Genomic DNA, 18497 nt, shown 5'->3' on the forward strand with positions numbered 1-18497 from the left:
TGATAAAAAAGTTCGAGAGTTCTGCCCTAAAAGGTCACTTTCGGACAAAACTTCGAAACAGCTTTTACAGTTTGGGACACGTTAGCGAATGAAATCCTACAGCTGCTGATATCGCTGTACTACTATTCAGTTCAATTTCACTTCGGTAAAGGTCACCGTTTGTCAATTTCGAATCATAAAGGTCACTTAAATAGGTCAATCCGGTCAATTCCAAACTTTTTGGTAAAGGTCAACTTCTGGTCCCAAAGGTCACTTTCTGACTCAACTCAACTCAAAAGGTCACTTTCCAGCTCAATTTCGAGTTAAAGGTCACTTTTCATCTCAATTATCTCATCTCAGATCAAATTTCCCATTACTGCTAAAGTTCAACGGAAAATCCCCATTCGGGTTGTTTACGTCGTTCTGATTGGTCAGCTAGTTCAAGTTATTCAGTTCAAATTTCGACCAATCACAGCTCAGATAACTGACCAATTACGTCGTTCCTCTTAAAATCTATATCTGCCTGACGTCACGGTCAACGGCCAGACATGCGCGTCGTGTGCAAAACTCCGCCTACATCTACGCTCAGCTCAGTACGGACCAATAAAAATTGCCAATTTTACCAACTATCCAATCCCGTAATTAACAACGGTTTTCTACCTGTTAACCGTCCGTCTGTTCCACGTCCGTCCGTTCCGCGGGGAGGATGATCCAGATGATCCAGATTCTTCTTCCAACTCCGTTCCCGCGTCGCCGCTGTTCCGTAGCGTGCCTCGCGCTATCAGTAGGCTACTGTGCCGGCTGTGCCGTAGCAACAGTAGTTTTACGCTCTACACCAGTTTGGTGGAGTCTGATCTGTCTTTTCCCGTGCGCCCCTTTCGGCGTTTCGGCTCTTGTGCCCCACGGCTTAGGATTCGCTGAATCCTTGCCGAGTATCAGCGACACCAGTGTAGGTCTTCGCTGAAGACTCTACACCGAGGAACGCTGACGACTGAACTCTTGTACTCTTTCACAGCTAAGGAAACAGCACGGTTCTTCGCTGAAGATACCGTACCGAAAACCAAAGCTGGTAATCCACGTCAGATGAGGAATTCGCACCGCTTGTGGTGTTGCGCTTTGCTGTGGAATCGACCTGTGCCTTACTGGTCACGGTGAACACGTCAAATAACAGGCCAAATATGCCTGGCACAACTCAAATCAATTCGGTCCAAATCAAATCAGAGAACCGCTGTCGGCTCTGCTACCATCTAATGCTAGATCCAGCAGTGATCCAGATACGGAGACCTAAACGGAATAGATCCCGTGGAAGCGAGCGATACGATATGGATCGCGAGCTATGCGGAAACACAAACGTCGCACCGTAAATCGCTGACTTTTAATAATATTGAAAGTCTGTGCAACAGAAAATCAACAAGTGATCGGCGCAGCTCGATCGTAAAACGTAGAGCCAATTCAACAGCGTGCAACGCTGTGCAGCACGTGCTATGCCGCGCCCACTAATAAAGCGTAAGCCAATCAGAAGCGAGACACAACACAGACCGTAATCCAAAGGCGTAGCGCCTAGCGCCACGGGCGTGAACGCTAGTGAGGCCTCGTCTCACAGGTATTAATGTGTTATATACTTGAAAAAAAGCAAGAAAAAGTAAAATTTGACCGAACGAAACCAAGTCAATGCTACCCGAATCCGGTTAGCAAATTACGTTTTATCATGAAATTTTAATAAACGTTCGATCTACATACAGGGCACCGCATTTTGCATTTTCAGAGTTCGTGCCATTTGGTGGCACCTGCTGACGGCCTCCGGGGCAAGAAAGTACATTGTTATCAGCTGCTGCAAATCCATATCCGGGCCACGTCTTTTCCCAGGACCCACAAAGGTCTACAAATTTGCGTGGTGTATTGATCAAGCATTGACCGAACAAACCAAAACTCTCTGCCTCACCGATTTCACCGCAGACACTAGTTTCGTGGTAATAACCAAGATTTTGGTGGCACTGATAACCTTGAAGAAAATTCGAATGTCTGTTATTCACGTTAAAATGGCATCTCCGAAGACGGCATCACCAGCTCCAGCCAGTGGTGCGATATCGGCAACGAGTGTAGCGAACAAGGTCCCAGATGTACCGATTTATGTCAACTGATCACAGTCTGCCAGCAGCTGCTTATCACTAACTACACCATCAACGACATTTCAGCTGAAATGGACAAAATTTTTATGGGAGTTTATATCCCGCCGCAAGAAAGCGTGTGCACGCGCGTTGCAGCGCGAAGCACCGGTGTCGCAACGCACTACCTGAAATTTAGGGTGGCCATTCCGCGCTTGACCTTCTGCACTGGGGAGGCGAACGAGCAGATGGTTCAGCGACTCTTAAAAGCGGCAAATGATTCCTGTCCACCGATTACGCAAGAGTTGTTCCAGAAGGTCCAAGCGCTTCATCAGTATTGGATACGGACGTTGGATTATCCTGTAAACTGGGAAGCCATCCGTTGTTGTCTCGCATTGTAAGTTTTGTTTTGAAAATTCGCTACGCATTTAGGAGTACACTTTTGTTCAGAAACTGTTTGCTTTCCTCAGCATATCTGAATAAATTGAGTGCGGTTGTTTGTTCTCAGATATTCCGGCTTTGGATCCAGTGGCAATGCAACTTTTTGGAAGAACACTGACTTGCGAACTTTGGACTTAAGCTCTTTATCAAAGCTTGCTGTAGCAAGCATAGCTGCAGCGTTTAATTGTTGATGAAATCCGTTAGTTTCGGTGTCTCTTTTACAGTATGGTAACAACCGCGAACATTACTCAAAGGAGTAATGCGGCAGGTAAAGGGAAACGGGTACATAATTGTACATGCTCGTAATTGCATCTGTATTCTTTATATAGACCCTTAATACAAAAATCATGTCAATCATGTCAAATCATTGTGACAATTTTATCATTGTTGTAAATACCGAATACGTAGTACTTAATCTGCAATGCATTGCAATTCTTGGTTGGCGTAGTACAGTACGCAGTACAAGGTATTCACAGCCAATCACAGGCGACAGCTGAGAGATGTCACTATAATGGATAATAAACATAATGAACTACTAATAACACTAGTAATGGATAGTAACGACAGATAACCGTTATGGTCGAGTTGTGACCATAATGGATGGTCATGGGTTCAAAACGTACATAGCTTCACGAAGCGCTGGCAAAAGCTAAAAAGCTTGCCATGAAGACGGCGCGTCGATACAGACAGAATAATCGTTAAGAAGTATCTTGACATCCTGAGGCATTTCCTGTCCCATAATCTGAAATTTTTCATCCTTTTTAAGAACTGTCCTGACATAGCGGCTACTTGGCCCCCAATACTACATGGCGCTTCCGGTGCGACCGTCCTGCCACGTTGCCGCTTCCGCATTGTCAATAGCCTGTTTCTTGCATACGGTAGAAGCTCCGTACATAGAACCGCACGGCGTCAGATAAGTAGTACGTTAGCAGGATGAAAACTGATTCAGATCTTTGTGCGGTTATACTTTGGTCACGTACAGCAACGAAAAAAAATTAATCGAGTCGAGTGCGCGCGACGGCGTGACCACCCTGCTAACGGTCGGCGGTCTGAGTGCTCAAAATGATCCACGGGCAGCATAAGCTGACCTCCATTCACTGATGTCTGAGCCGTTGCAAGCATCCGCGTACGGCAGATAGTTTTATGCGTCACCGCACGACGCTTGGTTACAGCTAACGTCGCGAACGGACGTAAAACAACCTGGAACCAAAGGTTCCACATGGAACCGGAGCCGAAAGGGACATAAACCGTGCAATCTGAAATTCATTTTAATAGGCAATAGCCGTCAAAGTAACAAGTGCAAGCGCAGGCACACTACGTTACTGTTAAAATTTTAAACACTGAAAAAACAACCAAAATCTCTATCCACCCGTGGGTCAAATGGTAGCGTACTTCTGAAATAGGCTAATTACATGCATGTAACTGACAGTGCGGATAGCGGCATGGATGAAAATATCCCGTTTAAACTACAAGTACCCTCAGAGGTATTTTTCAGCTTACAAGAGTAAGTAAAATCTCCTCCTACATTTTCAAAATCATTCCAATTGATAGCTGTTAATTGGCAAATATTCCAGACACGAAATTGAAACTATTAAGTGTTAACATAATAACGCGTTGCACGTTTAAACTGCCGTACGTGGTGTTAAAAGTCAAACGTGATAAAAAGCTGGTACTAGGAGCCAGCGGTGGTGCAAAAGTGGCTACATACCCCCTGCATTATATTATCACACACGGATTTCTGTAGCGTACATTTTAAGCTACCGGCTGCCTGTTCAACTGGCATGCGACTGATGCGAGCACAACATTAGCGAACGTGGCGTGCCATAGTACCAGGCGAGACTGCCTGCCCGCAGCATGTGAACGAGTACTTCCTGTCACGCCAGACCGCTAGCATGTGCAAGTTAAGAGACGGCTGTATAACAACAACTCAGTGGAGCAAAAGTGGTCGATATTTCCGTCTGTTATTATGACTCATCGCGTACTGCATGTACGCTCGCGCAGCAGCCAGTTCCTTGGTTTCTTAGGTTTGCTGCGCACACATACCAGCCGTGAAATGCCGGTGAAATGCTATTGCTTTACTCTTGTTATTACCTCGGCATATTCTCATCCCCTCATTTTATCTGAGCTTGCTATTTCAACCATTTAATTCAGTGCCTTTTTATCTCTGCATTTCGTATTTTTATACAACATTTTCTTATACCAGAAAGGGGTCAGTATAACTCTGTTTAACGTCAAACCCTTCCCAGCCTTTCGTGCATGTAAACGCTTCGTGGAAATGCTAGGCAGTACTCCCCATACGCTGTGTTAGTCAGCGCCGATTCCCTGAGAATTATAGTACGACTTCGCCATTTTGGCAGAAACAATTGCACATAAGCATTAACGACGGTATAAAAAGCACCAAATCCATCTGAGCGCAATACACATTCCGAACAGGCAGTATTCATGCCAAATCCCAGCGCGCCCTCCGAAACGTCTATTGCTGTTAACTCGTTCTTCGGCAATCCCGGCGATGACATTCCCCACCTGCATATGGAGATACCGCAAACCTCCACGGAGGCTTACCGCGACGATCCGCCCTCGTATAAGAGGTCACGCACAACATGCCGCTGCTTGACGCGAATAGAGAAGAATTTTCCAAGGAACCCGCTAATCTCCCTCTGCCGCCATTGTATGAAGATCTTTTTGGGCCCGGGCAACCGCCAGCGTTTGTCCCTCCTGAAGGACGGGACTGGGAAGATCCCAGAGTGGCCTGTGAGGAATTTTGTAACCCCATGAACTGCTGCCGCATGGTCGTGCAGTGCGGTATTATCATGGGGATCGTCTTCCTGGTTCTGGCAGGCACTACGCTGACCCATGAAACGTGGCCGCTTTGGGCCGGGGGCGTGCTGTTGGGAGTGTTCTATTTGTGGTATTTCATCGATACTTGCTGCTATAATTCAATATGAAATTCCTCAGCAATGTCTTGTCGCTGGCGGAACTTGACCAACATGTGCAATGCGTCCGATCAGGTACGATTTAATCAAATCGCCCGTAACCGATTTTTTTCTGTAACTAGCAATTAAATTTAAGTAAGCTGAAGCAGCAAATTTTCAATGGCACGAGCCGGGCTAAAACACTAAAATATTTAAAATATCGAGACGCAGAAAAATTAAAATTTACTGAATTTAGGACAGTATTCCCTTCTGCTTCATATGATTTCTGATACTCTGTACTGAGTAACCTGTATTCATGTAAAGCGTGCGCATGTAAGCGCAAATAAGATTTTCTAAATGAAGGTTAGAAACCGGTTTACTTGTGTAACCGGAGTAAACGTCGGTTTTGCCGTTAAAAACTTCACCAGTTTGCGATGGAACGTGTCCTTGATTAAACATGTTCTTAGACTATGGGTTGGATTCCAATTACTTTTGTGGTCGTAGCAAAGGCGGAGATTGCATGGCACATGGAATGCTACCACCACGAGACGCGCACACGCACGGTGACCACCGGTAGTGGAAGCAATCGCCACACCCGCACGGAAACCTACACTGTGAAGGTGACCACTTGGAGGGGAGATAAATCCTTCGAGTATGCCTCTTGCGAAGAGGTCTCCAGTCCTCAACAACTGGATAATATCGAAGCTTTCAAGCAGACACGAATTAAGTTCTCCAAGCAGTTCGTTATGACCGACAGCGCGACACGAGCGGCTTTTGAAGGGCAACGGGATGAGTTTGTTGCCGCCAACCGCTATCGGGACCGAGAATACAGCCTAACCGAGTCGTTTGAGATTGCCGGGTTTGAGAAGGCCCTGATGGCTTCGACAACCGAGGAGAAGCCGTTCTTTTTACAGTGTCACTGGTATGTTCTGGCAGTGTTGCTGTTGCTGGAACTGCCGTTTAGTTTGATGATCAAGATGCAGTCACGGCGGATGGATTATGCGTACGTAAAAAAGCTCGGAATATGGTAGGAAAATAGAGTTTAATGTCTTTCACTGATATTGAACGTTGCTGCAAATCGCTGTTCATTGGATCTACCAACCATATTTTTACACTAATTTTCTTAAGAATGTTAGAGGGTTTATAACCATTTATGAATAAGATTCTCTGCGGGAGATTATTATCGGCCAACATGGACGGTCACTACTTCTTGCTCTGGTCAGTGGCAACGCATAAAAGCGGCAACGTCCAGTTACATTTTCAGCAACAACATGATGTCCCCTTCCGCCCACTCTTTGCATCAGAGGAGCAGGGAGCAGCAGGCGCCCAGGAGGGGACCCGGATAGCAGAGGGAAGGCATTGTAGATTTAGCTGATGTTTTTTGTTCTTCGCTTTGTCTCGTGGCTTCCTGTCTGTTGTTTCCCAGCGTATAAGGCATACCTGCGTGTGCGCAGGCGTTGTTTGTTTTTGCTCTCACGCGGGTTGTTATGTTGGCTTCGGTGGGCAGAGTCGCCCACCAGGGATTTTTTTATTAAAATCCATCCCCCATGCACGGGTGTTCTGTTTGTTCTGCGCCAGCAGTCAGAAACAATAATATCCACAACTTCTGTTAAGTTGAGAAGCATGCTCACATACTTTTTTGTATCCTCCAAGGTTCTTAGTCCATAAAAATGCTTTTGCAATCGTTTTCTGTACACTGTCACTGATTACAATTCGTGCCATTCCGGGCAGTGTTGCATGGAACCGGTGCACACAAGAGTTAAATGAACTTTTCTAGGGCCAACTTCGATATTATTAATTTTTATCCATATTTCAATTACTGTTGACGGTAAACTTGAGTGTGTCGGTGAGTAACGACATGAATTTAACAAAAGAGGCGAGAACAGTAATGCGTATGCATGTAATACAGATACAATACTGCAGCAAAGAAAAGAGACTCAAAATTACAGTACAAGTACAGAGTACTTGTACTGTAATAGTAGCATTGAGGAAGTGTTTTTCTTATGAATTTGTGTTGTTTTGAGTACTTAGTTAGTACTTACGAGTGATACTTATTATAGGTGTTGGACTCCTACAGAGTACTGTATTTGTTTAACTGCACACTGCAAACCGGTTTTAAAACTTACTAGCATAGAAGGTCGTGACCGCCCTTAGGTCGAGCGGGCGGCGGTGTTAAGCTTTCATGTAGAAAGTAGAGGTCTTATTTTGACGAGAGACGAGTTACGAATACGATAACGCAATATAATAAAACGCAATAAAAATAAAATAATAACGCAATATCAACCCTACCGATCTTACTCAACGACAGAGAATGAGCTGATAATTTTAATGTGGCATAACTAAATATAATGTGCATACGCTACGATCTACGCGAAGCGAGTATACGATTGCATTCCGAAGATATATTTTAATAGTAAACTCCGAAACTGCCATACTCAGAATTAGAACGAACTGATGCTAGCAAAAAGGCGCGAAACGCATCCGGTTAGCAAAGCAAAGTATTACCTCGAGCAAAGAGAAAATGCCAGAAAGTACAAATTAATATAGCCGTAAAGTACGAGCACCTCAGTACAGATATTATAGAAGTACGCACATTGCTGCTACCGTACAACATATTCCGTCATGTTAGAAAGGTAGAAACTTGCAATATCAAAGCTGCATATTCGCTTACAATCGTATGTGTTTGGCATTTTAATACGTTAAGTTATATATTTTTTCAGCTTTAAATTTTGCCTTTCTGCGTAAGCAGTTAAGCTGGAAACGGGTATTGTCACCCCTTTCACCCTCTTCGGCCACTGTCGCTCCGTTTTTTAAAACTTAGGCACTACCTAAGCTACTGTCACCTTTGTGATCATAGCAATTCTTCGGCCACTTCCTCTTGATTAGTTGACCATTTAGCCCAAAGTAACATTGACGGAAAAGGAAAAAAAGGCCGGTATGAATTTAAATGTAGCTCACAAAAGTTGCACTTGCAACAAAACTATTGAATCAGGAAGGTTTTTCAGGCGTCGACCCAAAAGCATTTGTAAAGCTCTTCTTGTGCCCTTTGCAAAATATACTTACTTGTGCGCAATCCCATTTATTCCGTTTACTGGGTAAACACCTTTGTTAGAATTCAGCAATTAGATTGTGTTCGCAATCACAAAAACGCTTACGATGTATGGTATGATTTACGATAGGCTCTTGCACGTCTTCATGGCGTACCCTTATCGGACCGTCTGACGATACGACTGACGATAGAAAGCATAGAGATCGTCAAGCTTACCCTACAGCTCTGAGAAATAGCAACCGCTCTCGTGGCGAATGCATCGATTAGAACGGCTGCAGTTACCAAATCACGAAACTTTTGAGGTATCAGAATAAGTTCGAATGGTTGTTGATTAGCAAGCGAAGTAAATCAGAGTAAGTGTTTTCATACCAAGTGAGGAGAGTTTGTCCTAAAACAAACGGTTTTGCAACTATTTGAATTTAACATGCAAAGCTTACGGCGTCGTTGAAGTGCTCAGTGCGAACTTTTTACTCGAACTCCGTAGACGCCTGTTTTAACTCAAATGTTCATAACAACGCTCATTGGCGCTCAAATCTAGCAGCTTTGTTGTCAAAAAATAATTTATAATTTTAATTTTCATCGGCTTCGCAGCTAAAACCAATTTCGCACAAACAGAAGCGCCAAGGCTGATACAAACATTTCACGTTTCATTTCGGAGGCAACCCTCGACCATATAGCGTTTATCGTTTGTCGGTTGTGATGAGAGCGAACACAATCAATCACCGGCGATATGATTACGGTGCGGCGTTCGATCGTGTCGTACACCGGACCATCTATCGTTGGTGTCGCGAACACAATCTCCTACATCAAGTTAACCGACTGCTCACCCCAAAGCAGCAACATGAGACAAATTAATATACATGGCTGAGTTACAATTTGTGGTCTGAAGAATGGTATCTTAAGTTCTTGTTTTTTTCAAAATCCACCCAGTTTATCAAACAACAGATAAAAACGTTCCACATTTCTATTATCCGTCCGGCATGTTGCTTATTCTGTCAAGATTGCCTTGAATCACTCGTGCAGTTTACCCTCTAAACCAAAAAATCTGTTTCATAATTTTAGTACAATAGCAGCCAGAGGTGATCAAGTTGTAAAGCAGTAAATAAAGTAAGCAGAATACAATAAAGTATGTAGTATACATTCAGTGGAATAAACAAAAGCGATGAAAACAAGTCTTTGCAAGAAACGTTTCGAAACAACCTTTTCGTCCAAGCCAGACATTCAAGAAAACATTGGACGACAAAATTAAACAGGTCATTTGATTTTTAAACTAAAATTAGCAGCTAGTTGAACCTCCGCAACAAACAAATTACAAAGTTTACTTTTACTTTCTACTAATATTAACACAAACGAAGTGTGCAACTTTGATACGCAAGCGAGCAAAGTGCAATTAAACGTGTCTATTGTTAAATTGTTTTCTTAGTTTTTTAAAATTAAATTTAATCATTTTGAATATGTTCTGTAACACCCATCAAGAAAAGATGCATACTTAAACTCTGTACTGGTCGACTGAATCTGTCTTGTCCTTCTGATGCTTTCGTTTAAGTGGGGTATATTTATCGAAAAGAGTTCCTGGGATAAGTGGGTATGCAAATCAACAAGGCCTAACCGATTTCAGTTCTAAAACACGTGCAATTTCACTTCAAATAATTGATGTAAAGTACAGTGAATTTAATTACTACATAAGCAGTAGAATATAACGCAAATTTGAACATCGGGCAACTGAATTGCGCAAATTATTTCTTCGTTTGTTGCCGCTGTGATAGAAAGCAAACTCACTCACGAAACGGGAGCGTAAGACAAAATCCGCTTATAATTTAACTAATTTTTTAAACCACTGAACAGTGGCTCTACATAAAGTCTGCTTCAAATCAAGCTTAAACTTGATATGTAGAACGCTAGCGTGCAACTTAAAGTTGTAGCGAAAACTGTGTTTGCGTTCGAGCAAAAAATATTCCACCGAAACGTATCAATAAAATTTCTTACTGTAATTAGAGAATCTGCGGCCTTGGGGTACATATAAGCCTAAGGCTATGACACAGGGAGCTTATTTTGGGAAGGGCGCAATCTCGGAAGGTGTCATTGTTTCTTGAACGATATGTTTTGGGAAAGACACCGTAGTTCATAAGACTGCGCATTCTGTTCTAGCAAACGCGAACATAATAGTTGCCGGAACATGCAACCGCCTAATCGTGCCTGCAATATTGTCAGCATATATTTAGTTACGTAGAAAATCTGCAAAAGAATGTTCATTGTTTGCTCACAATTGCAACAACTTTTGTGAGGCAATTTGCAGCATTCTTATCATCCTGCAAGGCTTTATATTTATAACTGGCTCCCTAGGGCGTAATTTCGAGTGGAGGTGTTATTATTCAAACAGGCTAGGTGAGGTGCGCTTGATGCAGTGGGGCTCTTATTTCCGGGAGCCAAAAAATGCGATAATTAATGTATTTATATGGAAGGTTTTCTTCTTGTAATGTTTTAACCATCTATTTTACAGTTATAAGTTTAATGAAGGGTATCAGGTACTCTACACGCTATCTACCAACCAGTGAAAGCAGGATGTTGCGCAAGAAATATGCTTTCCGTAAGCGTTCTATGACCTGTCATTGTAACCGTAAATTTTTGACGAGAGAAAACGTTACGCTTACGGTAATTTGCTTAGCACAGCGGTAAAACATTACATAACAGTATCGTATCCTTTTATGGTTTCTTGAGCCCATTACGTTAGCAAGCATTCGGAAACGTTAAAGAATAATGTCCCAGCAGCAATCGGTTCAATGTGCTGTAATTTGCTACTATAGCTGTGATCTGGTACGGGAACTGCAGTTTTAATGGGATAAGTCTGCAGATTTTGGCAGAAACGATATGTGGGTAGGCGTGTCGTTAGTGCGAATCCCTTACGGTAACCTTAGACTTCCATGGTAGCGGTGACTGAGACCGCGGTTCATTATGCTGAGGAAGCCCGTAACAGTTACCATCGCTCGTTACAGCAACTAAAGCCAGTCTCGAAAATAACAAAAATCAATCTACCGCACTGCAGATCGGTGCGATAGCGGTTATTCCCACGGTAATTTCGAATTATTACGTTAAAGTACGCAAATTTTGAGTTTGATTTTGTCCAGTTTTGCCGTTATATGCGTGTTATCTTATTGTGTGCGTGAGGCGACTTTGTACCGTTGCAGAAGGCATTAAATTCATTATTATCAAACAACAAAGGTCCCTGTAACGCAAGTCCGTAACCTTAGTTAAGGCTAAACTTATTAGTGGTGGCCCATTACAACGAACCGCTGTGTTAACTACAACCGATTAAAGTAACGTCAGCCAGCTGCATTTGCGATAACCTCTTGCAGTTCGGGTGAGTCGAAGTAAAGCAGTTACGATTTTTGCTTTCATTGTTATAGCTAACAGTCACAATAACGCAAACTTAAGCCAGTTAAGGCAAGAAGCAGTGAAACACGGATAAATGCATTAAATGCAATAACTGCAGCTTTGTACGCTCACGTTATCTGTTGAGGTAACGTGATATCCCTCATGGCAAATAAATTGTAGCTTAAAGTTGGAGCATAATGCTGACTACTGCAACACTAACGTGCACACCAAAAATCAAGAGGTAGAGTTTGCTGTGTAAGCACATAAGATTGAGAAATTTAAGCTCCGTAGAATCGCGGTTGTGTGGTTTCAGGAACTGTAAAGTCGCTAAGGTCACTCAAGCGACCCAATGGTCAGGACCGCCGTGTCTTAGAACCGCAGTTTCAAGGTGTCAGAACCTAAAAGGTCACTAAGGTCACTCGGCGACCCAAAGGTCAGGGTCATACGTGTCTTAGAACCGCAGTTTCGGGGTGTCGGGAACTTAAAGGTCTGTAGAAGGTCACTAAAGGTCACACGGCGACCCAAGGTCAGGGTCGCCGTGTCTTAACTCACAGTTTCGGGGTCTCGGAACCTAAAGGTCACAAAGGTTACTAAAGGTCACACGGCGACCTAAAGGTCAGGGTCGCCGTCTTAGAACCGCAGTTTCGGGGTGTGAGAACCTGAAGGTCAAGCTCGCCGTGTCTTAAAACCTCAAAGTGCTTATATTTAAGAAAAACGGGCGGGCAAGCGATAGTTGGTACTTAGCGCCTAAACAGACACGCCCGACCATCGTTCTGCCGACAGCACATGGACGAGTTTTTCTCACGTGCACTAACCAAAGCGTGCCGGCTTCCCGGTTGCAGCAGAATGTTCTAACTTAGCAACTGATGTCTGTATACCAGTATACGCATAAGTAATCACGTTCTCCGCTATTGAATCTGCTGCGTACCGAGGGTACAAATCACAACAAAAAATTTAATCGCAACTGCCAACTGGTATTAACGCTAATCATCAGAATTGGCCATGTCACGATTTGATCTTACTGCGAAGTTCTCAACAGCAACACTGCTAACCTGTTATATCTGAATTATCATTGATTTGTTAATTAACGCTGTTCTCGAGAGAATTATTACCAACGACGCAGTTTTGTTAAGGCCGGGAAAACAAAGTAAGTAATTGCACACAATTCATACGCGCACTATAACATTTCGACCATAGCGAATCGCAGTTTCCAGATTCGATGAATATCGAGCAGAATAGTCGTCTGAACGACGACCGCAACCACGTTCAATTGGAGATAGCGCAGACACAATATCGCGATGATCCGCCTTCGTATAACGATGCTACAAACACGGCAGCTATGCTGGACACGGTCGAGGAAGAACATTCCGCAGCGCCGATGGATTTACCCTTACCGCCGCTATACGAAGATCTCTTTGGTCCAGGTCGACCGCCCGCGTTTGTTGCTCCAGAAGGACGGGACTGGGAAGATCCCGGGGTGGCCTGTGACGAATTTTGTAGCCTCGCGAACTGCTGCCGCATGATCGTACTGTGCGGTATTATCATGGGGATCATCTTCCTTATTCTGGCGGGCACCACATTGAAACATGAATCGTTGCCGCTTTGGGCCGGGGGCGTGCTGCTAGGAGTGTTCTATCTATGGTATTTCATCGATACATTCTGCTATAATTCCAATATAAAATTCCTCAGCAATGTCGTGTCAGTTGCGGAACTTGACCAACATGTGCAAGGCGTCCGATCAGGTACATTTACCGATTGAATACCCTCAGTGAACGATAACCCTGTCAAATCGGCCGGCAAGGCACGCATTGCTCGGCTGTAGCTTTATTACTTGTTGCAGTAGATTTATCGTATACGAAGATACGAAGTAGGTTAGACCGTTGCGAAGCAGATTACAGTGATAAACTCAACCTGGTCATGAGCTCGCAACGCCACACCACGATTATATCGTTCCCAGGACGCGAAATTCCTTTGTTGCTGACCTCGGCAAGACATTAGCGTTTACCAACATTGATGTCTATGTTTATGTCATTCGATAGTCTTGCTCAAGTGAAAAATTTTGTGAATCAGTGTTTTCCGAAAAGCAGTATACATAAAATCACGAACGGCATCTACAAGCATCTAAAAAATATAATCATTAAAGCGCGCCTAAGGAAAACGAATGGTGGGGAAACTGCAACTTTGTAGTGGGAGACAGGTGGTGTTTTACGGAATGCTTCGACAGGGATTTTCGCAGCGGCTCATTTTGCATAAAAGCCAAATTAGCCAAATTTTGCTGTTGTAGCACGCGCCTTAGTCGCGTGGCAGATGGAGTGCTCCCACAAAGAGCGGCGTACGCGAACGATCCACTCGGGCACCGGCCGACATCGACGCACCCGGCATCAGACTTACACCGTCAAAGTGACCACGTGGACGGGAGCGAAAATCTTTGAGTATGGACAATGCGAAGAGGTCTCCAGTCCCGGGCAACTGGAGGCCATTGAAGCCTTCAAGCAAACGCGCATCAAGTTCGACAAGCAGTTCGTCCTCGCGGGCAGCGCGACACAAGCCGAAATTACACGGCAGCGCGATGTATTCGTCGCCGCCAACCAATGGCGCGACCAAAAGTACAACCTTACGCAATCATTTGAGGTCGCGGGATTCGAGCCGCTTCTGAGTGCTTCAATGACGGAGAATAAGCCGTTTTTCTTTAAGGTTCACTGGTATACACTGGCGGCGTTCTTCCTGTTGGAGCTACCCTTTAGCTTCATGATCAAGATGCATTCGAAACGCATGGCATATACGTATGTTAAAAAGCTGGGAATGCCAGCTCCAGTAGAAAGTGCACCGCATGATGACAACCGTGATGACTTTTAACCCATTAAGTATATTAGAATTATGCTTGCTGGCTTTCGTACTGCTTGATTTCAGTATGCTGAAGAATCCGCAATAAAGAAAATTTTCTCCTTGCTTACGTGAAGTTGCATTTTTTTCGAAAACGTGTTCAATTCTTTTGTTTAGCTAAAGGAATCTGATCATCTTCGGTTGATATTTTTTAAAGTTTTCCGGCTTAACTGCTGAAAAGTTGCACCCCTTGGCATAACAAGACTTAGTAATAAATTTTAGGATTTGAGATTAATTACTAAAACGGTTGTTGTTAATAATTAAGGAAGTTGATTGCAGAACCGGTTAGTTAGCCTTTCCGGTGGGTGTTTTCTTCTACTCGCCGGGTATTTTTCGACTTATGCAGTATTATTCGGTGAACAATCAACTCAGGCCCGGTCTACGAGCGAGAGTACTCATGCGCGTAACCATTTCGGTCAAAAACTATTATCCGTGTTGTTGTTACTTATCATGCCGATCAACACTTTCACTCTGTACATATTCCTTGAATGCTTTTGGTTAGAGTTACGACAACCTCTTGTTGTCGGAAGTCTACAGAGTACAGACTACTCCATACTCTATAGCAGAAGGTTTTGTTGTAGTTGGCTTTGGTTGATCAAGTCACTGTCCTTTCACTCTGCTTACTGTACTGCAGCATCAGTTTTACATGATGACTTTGTAAACACGGATACGTCCGAACTGTTTTCGAATGCTCTATTGTGACCGATGATGCATAAATCAAACAAGGATGCATTGACACAATTCAGTCCTTGATTTGCGGTATTTATATTGAAGGACTTCTGTGGAACATCCGCTAGTAACAATACTGAGCAAATAAGCATGGCAGAACGAGTACTAGCCTCGCAGATTGGGACTCAAGAGCAGTTTTATCTAAACCGATTTTCAACCATCTGAGTCGATAATTTTAGTTTTAATATTCTACACTCAGTAATCAGGTGAAAACTTACTCCACCATTCTGCAGAAAGTATACAGCAGTGCATTATCCCACCCGCTAAGTTTTCTGTTTTTAGTTGGTCCTTTAATCTATGGAGAACACAAGTATGCCTGTGTATCTATTTCGTGAGCCCAAACGGACCGAGCGTGAGCTGAATCATGGGAACACGGTGTTAGTGCAGCGTAGTCCAGGTGTGTGGTGGCTGGGATATATCCAAGACATTGCCGATACTGGCGACCAAATGTTCATTGACTTCGATTCAACAACGGTCAGCGCTGCCTGGATTCATGCCCGTCACATCTGGGCCCACCCGCTGCTGGAAAAGGATGTTATGACCCTCCGGCTCCAGGACCAAATTGATAAGAAAGCTGGCGTGGCCGTGCAGGTGGCGCTACGGAATGAAGTAAACGGACCGCATGTCTTTCGTCCGGCACAACTTCTTGTGGCTTCTTTTTTCTCTGGAGTGCTTTACGTCAAACTGGATGGTGAAACGGCGCCGCAGTACGTTGCCGTCCACAAATGGCAGCTAGCCGCCCGGGCGGCTTTTCGGGGACCTCCGCTGTTCAGCAAAAATGTCACCAGACTGCATTATCGCAAGTTTGTCGTACCGGTTAAGGAGCCGCATTCCATCAAGGCTCTGGATGTGAAAGCCCTTCAACAGTGTTTCTATCATGCTGCCGCTCTTTTCAAGCCCGGTACACAATTTCTGGGTCCCGAACCTCTCGTCAACAAGAACATCGCCGATCGGATGTACTTATCAGTCGGAAATGGTTCACTAAACATTGTGTGTGCTCAACGCGATGCCGAACGTCCAACGTACGCCGCCATATGGAATCAGAAGTGTTTGATGCAGGCCTGGCAGAAATGCCGTGTCGGACAGTCTTTCGTTGAGAAGGTCCCACATCTGGAAAACGCTGTTGAAGAGATATCATGCAGTGCAGGTAAGCCAAAAGAAAGCCATTGCCTTTTCGAGTTTGCGGTGCTGTATATAAAACAGATTCGTTTTATCTGATGGGTTTCTTATTTCTGTGTCTCTTAAGTCCGTTCATTATGATACACTGAGTTATATATATTAATTGGGAACTAACAAAAAAGCTGCTGCTTGTAGATGGGAGGATTTGGAAGTTGGATTATCCCGTCCTGAACGGAATCCTTTTGGAACTGGATGTGCATACCCTAACCGAATGCAAAAAGTATGTTTTGACTAACTTTTCAAACTTATGTCCACCTAATGATGTGAAGTATGGCAAAAATTGTCTAATATTCACACAAGTTGACACAACTACATGTCTTTTTTTGATGACAGGGTTTGCACGCAATGGAATTTCCTTTTGTCGCAACCCCGATCACCGACTTCCAGATATGTTATCATCGATGCCGACGCTGCAGTACCGGCACGCCCTATACCCTTGGAGCACGACGCTGTGTACAAGCTGGCCTGGTGTATCAATGACGCTGTGACAATGAACACCAAAAGTCTGACTATCAGACAGGCTACCGCAGCTCAACCCAATGGTGTGTTTGCATCGGTGCTGAAAGATTTACTGAGGGCCAAGAAGGTGTTCCTCGATCTGATTATCATACAAAACGGAACCAGTCCAATGGGAATAATCGGCGTTAACAGCCGCGAGTCTTTTTTGGATCTCCCCACAGAATGGAAGTGTCAGGATGTCTCTGAACTGATCATCACTTGTCATAAACTGTTACTAAAGAGTTACACCATAAAGGATATTTCTACTGGTATGATCTGGATTTTGCATAAAGGGACACTCCACGAGCAGGAGAAACGGAGGTTCTTTATGCTCACGGAAGAAAAGCAGCTTACTATTGTGATTCCTCGGTTGGTTTTCCATTCAACGGATTCTAGAGGGGGAATGCTGCGGAGATTGCTAATGGCGGCGGAAGAGCACTGCCCAGCGGTCGGTAAGGAGGAGTACAAAAAGGTTCGACGCACCTATCAACGCTGGGTGGATACGCCGGTGGATCTGGGACAGGGAGCTACAATTCGACACTGGCTTAACCTGTACGCTACAATACATGCGCAGGAGCGAAGAACTTAGTACTGTAGCATTTACACTGTAAAAAAACGATTATTGCTTTTTTTAAATTTATTTAATACTGCATTGCGGTGCAGCCATAAAATGTATGAGCTGGATTAATAAGATTTAACTAATTTTCTCCAGTTGATCCGCATTTAAATAATATAAAATAAGAAAAACTAAATATTTATCCTGCTGTTTTGATCCAAGGTACAATGGATTTGAGGTGGACGGATCTGTGAAATTGTGGGATGATGTTGACTGGAAGACTGTGGATGTTTCCTCGTTAACTAAGTTGGCCGTACACTCTCTGGCTATGTTCGTACCTGATGAAAGCCATCCATTATATTTCTATTTATATGCCGGATAAGAGCCTAGTATTGAATCTGCAGGGTTTTGGATGATATTTTTGATAGTTATGGTCCCATCGACAGTGACCACCATTGTGTTGATGTTTTGTGTTTTGTTATAGCCGACAGTGGCACTTTACCGTAAATTAGCGAATTGGTAACCAATAGGGAACTGAATTAAACTAATTTTCATAGGCATCTGTCTGTTTAATATGTATTACTGTAAATTAGTTTATTTTTTGTTTTGGTTTTGATGGTGGATATGTGACCGCACTTGCTGCTCTAAATTGGATGACTAATAGCTTATTAAAAAGTTTCCCAGGTGTCTGGACACCCGTTTATTTTTAATCATTGCCATCCAACAACATTTTGAATGACTGACATAGACAGGTAAAAAATTACAAGAAACAAGATCGTTATGGGCATCATTGC

At 43.7% G+C, this 18497-nt stretch overlaps 1 protein-coding gene across 2 annotated transcripts; it reads left to right on the plus strand.

Annotated features, from left to right (window-relative positions):
• Nucleotides 1-4700: 4700 nt before the first annotated feature.
• Nucleotides 4701-7050, plus strand: LOC129589837 (transmembrane protein 151B-like). Of its 2 annotated transcripts, none has more exons than XM_055484723.1 (2): nucleotides 4701-5533; nucleotides 5942-7050. In XM_055484723.1, the coding sequence occupies exons 1-2, from the start codon at nucleotides 5467-5469 to the stop codon at nucleotides 6466-6468; spliced, it is 594 nt and encodes a 197-aa protein (XP_055340698.1). In that variant the 5' UTR covers nucleotides 4701-5466; the 3' UTR covers nucleotides 6469-7050. The 2 variants fall into 2 exon arrangements, with proteins under 2 accessions (XP_055340698.1, XP_055340699.1); XM_055484724.1 differs by having other exon boundaries at nucleotides 5947-7050.
• Nucleotides 7051-18497: the final 11447 nt, after the last annotated feature.

The sequence above is a fragment of the Paramacrobiotus metropolitanus genome, unplaced genomic scaffold, assembly GCF_019649055.1.
Source record: "Paramacrobiotus metropolitanus isolate TYO unplaced genomic scaffold, Prichtersi_v1.0 Parri_scaffold0000037, whole genome shotgun sequence".
Taxonomy (NCBI): domain Eukaryota; kingdom Metazoa; phylum Tardigrada; class Eutardigrada; order Parachela; family Macrobiotidae; genus Paramacrobiotus; species Paramacrobiotus metropolitanus.